General features: G+C 35.0%; 1 protein-coding gene across 1 annotated transcript; it reads right to left on the bottom strand.

Moving 5' to 3' along the window:
- Nucleotides 1-1,126: 1,126 nt before the first annotated feature.
- Nucleotides 1,127-4,032, bottom strand: LOC120143231 (fructose-bisphosphate aldolase 3, chloroplastic-like). Its single transcript, XM_039157612.1, has 6 exons — nucleotides 3,764-4,032; nucleotides 3,036-3,305; nucleotides 2,836-2,945; nucleotides 2,614-2,704; nucleotides 2,097-2,366; nucleotides 1,127-1,670 (listed from the first exon to the last, which is right to left on the bottom strand). Exons 1-6 carry the CDS (start codon nucleotides 3,926-3,928, stop codon nucleotides 1,392-1,394), a joined length of 1,185 nt encoding a protein of 394 aa, XP_039013543.1. The 5' UTR covers nucleotides 3,929-4,032; the 3' UTR covers nucleotides 1,127-1,391.
- Nucleotides 4,033-5,398: the final 1,366 nt, after the last annotated feature.

The raw sequence follows: 5,398 nt of genomic DNA, 5'->3' as shown, positions 1-5,398 counted from the left end.
CGAAAAGGCTCAAAGTCAAAAAAAATTAAGAGCTCGATTAAAACTCGAGACTCGAGCTCGATTGAAGCTCGAGTCTAAGCTCGATTCAAGCTCGATTCTGAGCTCAATTCAAGGTCGATTCTGAGCTCAATTCAAGGTCGACATTATCCCAAGCGCAAAGATGCTTAAACCTATTCTCCCCCATCTTCTTTTATATAAGTTACCAACCCGAGCTGCTTATTTGCTACTGATGTGGGATTGCATAACATTTCTCCACTTTCTTTCTTCCTCTCCTTCAACAACAGTCGAGATGAATACATATTGTGTTTCATGTGATTGCCGACCTTAATCCTTGGGAATCAAACAAAAATGTCCTTAGATTTGTGCTATGTAGAAGTTGAAAATTGGGACTTCTCTTTGCTCATCGGATAACCAGCTGGTGGCACAATCACATAGGGTTCTGACGCAGTGGATGTTGACGGTGCTGGGTATGCAGCTTATGGATCGTTCAAAAAGAACTAAACCATGTTAATATTGTTGGGTTTTCCAAATAAAATTAGGTTAATTATGGAGTTTGTCATCAGAAGATCAGATTAATTAATATTTTTAAGATACTTACAAATTGGTCACCAAAAATTGAGTTAAACATAAATGAATGAACATAAACGAACATAACCGAATGAACGTAAACGAACATAACCGAACGAACATAAACGAACATAACCGAACGAACATAACCGAACGTTCATGAACGTAAATGAACGAACGAGACATATGTTCATGTTCGTCCATTTAATTAAACGAACACAAAATCTTGTTCATGTTCATTCATTTAATAAATAAACGCACATAAACGAACTTCCCGTCGCACGGTTCATGAACGGTTCGTTGAACGTTCAATTCATTTACAGACCTACTTTTAGGTGTCACTGCTGATTACACGGTTCTCTGTAGCCAAATTTAGCTTCTTCATAGCCATACATGGTCTCGCGGATAGCTTGGGCAGTTTTTATTGTATGTAACTTGCAGGATCCGGAAATAAAAAGTGGGGGGGGGGTAAAGATTAGATAAAAACTTTAATTAGAAGTGTTATTTCATGCAGCTTTTCCATAAAATAGTTGAAGGTATTATGAACCATCTAAACTCGAAATGATCCAATAAACAAGCCTACCTTAGATATGAACCTGTTTTGTTCACAGGTGCCCAGGGAAGTGGTTCAAGGAATGTTTTTTTTACCTACTCTCCCATGTAATTTATTCAATCTCTAGTTTCAGGAGGAATGAAAATAAAATTTTTAAAGCTTATATAAAAGAGAGTAATTCTCACTCAAAGAGCCACACACAGCCAACCAAAAATACAAAGCGAAAACCAGAAATTGCACTTGAAGTCGTCGTTTGCTCGAATTTAAAGGCCTAATAGGTATAGCCCTTCACAAACATGCCTTTCTTGGCTTCTTCACTTTCACCCTCGGCTGAGTATTTTCCGAGTTGAGCCAGAGAATTTGCCTTTGCACGCACCAAAAGAGCCTTCTGGGCAGCTTCAACGTTCTCGGGACGTCCTTGCCATGTCTTAAGCACAGTGTTTTGCAATGCACGTGCGTATGAGAATGAAACGTGCCACGGGTTGGGGCTTTGGTTCATTGCATGCAAGTTCAACGTGGCTTCCACCTCGGACTGTCCTCCAGACAAAAACTGCAAGATAAACAAATGCATACATCTTTTTATTAATCAAAGCTTCTCCAAATGGAATCAAATGTGTATGTCACAAAATAGAAGAATAGATCAAACATGCTTAAGAATCAAGGCATGAGAGCTTGCACTATGAAACTTCTAAAACTAAAGGTTTTGATAACTATTTCAAGTCATTCACCCAAACATCATTACGATTTACTTATGCATGCCGATATCACCTAACAGTCCACACCAATGGGGCAAGTTACTGGTTCTGAATTACAAATTAAAGTTCCATTGGTTGATGTTTTTGCTATTTTTCTTTAGTTTCCTGTCTTTTTAAAAAAAAAAAAAAACTTCATTTTATTGATAAAAATGAAAAGAAAAAACCTAATTCAAAAACATCAAACAAATAAAGCCTAGATATGAATAAGGACTTTTAGGTACCATGATTCCCGGAACTGCTGGTGGAACTCTCCTTTTCAGCATGGTGAGTGTATATTTGGCAATAGTCTCAGGAGAAGCCTTCTCTTTGTGTTCAGCCCCTGGGGTTACCATGCTGGGCTTGAGTAAGATGCCCTCAAATATAACATTGTTCTCAGTCAGGTAGTAAAAGACTTCTGCCCAGACTTTCTCTGCTACTTCAAGGGTCCTCTCAATAGCATGGTCACCATCGAGAAGAATTTCGGGTTCCACAATTGGCACAAGACCATTGTCCTGGATATTAATACATATTAACATACAATTGAGCTGTATATGAAAACCAACTATAATATAACATGAGATCATGTACCAACTAAGCTAGCCAAGACAATGTCAAACTCATTCCAGAATTTGAGAAGCAAGTTGAAAATTAATCTAATTTTCATTCACAGAATTCCAAGAACTTTGATTTTGAGTGGGAAATAACAAGCCTAGCATTTGTTTTAGCGAGTTATAATAAACTGATAAAATATATCAATACCTGAGAAATGGCAGCATAACGTGCAAGTCCCCAAGCAGCTTCCTTAACAGCCAGAGCAGAAGGACCACAAGGAATGCTGACGACTGTTCTCCTGAGTATTTTAATGAATACACCAGTTCATTAATGAGAATTGCAGTATATATATATATATATATATATATATATATATATATATATTGAACTTCATATTAAACACAAGTTAACTATGTAAAATTGACTTACCACTTAGCAAATCGAGCACCTTGTTTGTAGTACTCACCCGATCTTGATGACAATCCATCCAAGCCTTGACACCAAGATTCGTTGTTTGATCCAGGTAGAGGAGCCAAACCCTAAATCACAGGAATGTAAAAGATTGAATTAATGAGTACCAACAAAAAGAATTCTCAAGTCGCATAAACGTGGAAATTCAGCAGTGTTACCTTATCTACTTTGATGCCAGGCACGATTTTCTGGTCATGCAAGACATCAACAAACTTCTTCCCGTCTGTTGTCGACTGGTAAAGTGTTTCTTCAAAAAGAATGGCACCAGAAATATATTCTCCGAGGCCAGGAGTTGTGAGCAGAAGCTGTCTGTAAGCCTGGCGGTTGGGTTCTGTGTTGTCTAAGCCAATAGAAGACAATCTCTTCCCACATGTAGCATTCGATTCATCAATTGCCAGGATTCCACGACCAGGGGAAGCAATAGTTTTCTACACCAAGAAAGAATCAATCAAAACAATTCATCGGTCTCCTTAATCAAGCTGGTCAGCCCACAAAATTTATCATAATTCTCCATTCATGAATTTAAATTATGAATGCAAATCGGTCGACAGCCTTCATCACATTAGCAAATGTAACGAATATTATTATGATTAATAGCGGTAAATATCAAAATATACATAGAAGGTTAAATAGTAAAAAATCTTATCTGTTCATCCAGCATCAATGACAAATAACGTGCTATAATCCCATACGACAATCAATTTGCAAGTAAAAACCAAATTCTGATTTACAGATTAAAGAAAAACAATTGTACATAAGTTGATCTTAATCTTTTCACGACAATCGATCAATCTTTAGCCACCAAAAAAAATCTAACAAAACGTCGAATGAAATATTCTTCGAATTGAAAAAGGGAAAGAAAAGAGAGATCAATGAAAACACTAACGGCGGTTTTGATGAGTTCGTCTGTGTAAGCGCCGGCTCGGATCGGGAGTGAGATTCTGCGAGTGGCGAGCCGAGTTGACGAGCCGGATCGTTGAGCGAAAGGCTGCTGGCCGCCGATCCAAGTGGACGAAGGCGCGTTGAGCTTAGCGAAGCTAACACAAGCCATGGTGATGGTGATTCGGCGGCGGCGGCGGCGGTGACGACGACGACAAGTGAGGAAAGAGACAGAAAGGGGAGTTCGAGAGAAAGGGCAGTTGACTTAGGTGAGTGAGAGGCTTTGGAGTTTCTGTTATGAATTGAGACATGTTTGGGCATTCGTTTTTATATGTATTGTTTTGGCCTAGGAAAATCCGCAAGTGGGGAGTTGAACGTTTACGATGAGACATAAACACGCGGCGTTACCAAACAGTCCTTTAAAAATCGTAGGATTACTAGATTGCCCCTTATGAATTAACGATTTCAGCTTTTGTCCTTTATTTCAATTCAAATTTTAACTTTTTTTCACTAACATAATAATTACAATTATAATTAAATAAATATTAAATTATATATTAATTTAGTAATTAAATTAAATCAAAGCAAAATAAATTAAAAAGTTATACATAAATTTTAAATACAATGGAACATCTATAAATTAATACTCGATAAATTAATAGTCTCTCAAAAATAATAATTTTTTCAATCCCGACTTAGGTCAAAAGTCTAAATGAATAACTATGATAAATTAATAAGATAATAATATTTTGGAAGACCCTTCTATAAATTTATGGTCCATTTAATATTATATATTAATAATTTCATAAAATTACAAATATAACTAGGATAACTTAGTAAAATATAATTCTATTATTGTTTGTTTATTCTTAAAATTTAAATCTAGTTGTATTTCATCTCTAATTTTTCTTACCGCGTTAAAAAAAATTAGTGTTACGTTCTCATACTGTAACAAAAAATTGTGAAGAATTGTTATCATTATGAGTGTTTCCTTATGCATAATTGGTTGCAAATGATTAACTCTCATTAACGAGTAATACTATTATCTATATAATTAAAACTTAATTACTCTTAAATCCAATTACATTGTGAGTATTCAAACTCACCTTACAATGAGCTCATAAGTTGATTTTCTTATCATCCATAAACTTGTATTAAGTTTTAACTGACACTACTTACTACAATGAATTTTATTTTTTAAAGGTATGTATTATATTTAAATTAGTCACGTTTTACATTAACATAATTCAATTAGTCAATATAATGTATATGTTTTATTCATGAAGAATAATGTAGGTTCGTTGAATCGGAAAAAATATATTTAAATTAATACATTATTAATTTATCGATTAACTAATATCTCTTTAAATTAATAAATTACTCAGATACCACTAAACTTTAGTCGTTATATCGTTTATACTATTGAATTTTTAATTTTGTCAATTATAACACTGAACTTTAATTTCCACTTTAATCATGTCATTGGATCGTTAAAATCCAAACGTGTGATGACATGTGGAAAAAAACAACATCAGTTTGGTGTATATATTGATGCCTAAAACGATGTTGTTTTAGGAACTGAACTTTAGAATGTATCAGATTTACCACTAAACTTTTAAATAGATCCATTTTTGGCACTGTA

This window comes from Hibiscus syriacus, unplaced genomic scaffold, assembly GCF_006381635.1.
Source record: "Hibiscus syriacus cultivar Baekdansim isolate YM2019G1 unplaced genomic scaffold, ASM638163v2 tig00110840_pilon, whole genome shotgun sequence".
Classification (NCBI taxonomy): domain Eukaryota; kingdom Viridiplantae; phylum Streptophyta; class Magnoliopsida; order Malvales; family Malvaceae; genus Hibiscus; species Hibiscus syriacus.
The sequence above is the reverse complement of the archived record's forward strand: the minus strand, read 5'-3'. Positions and strand labels throughout refer to the sequence as shown.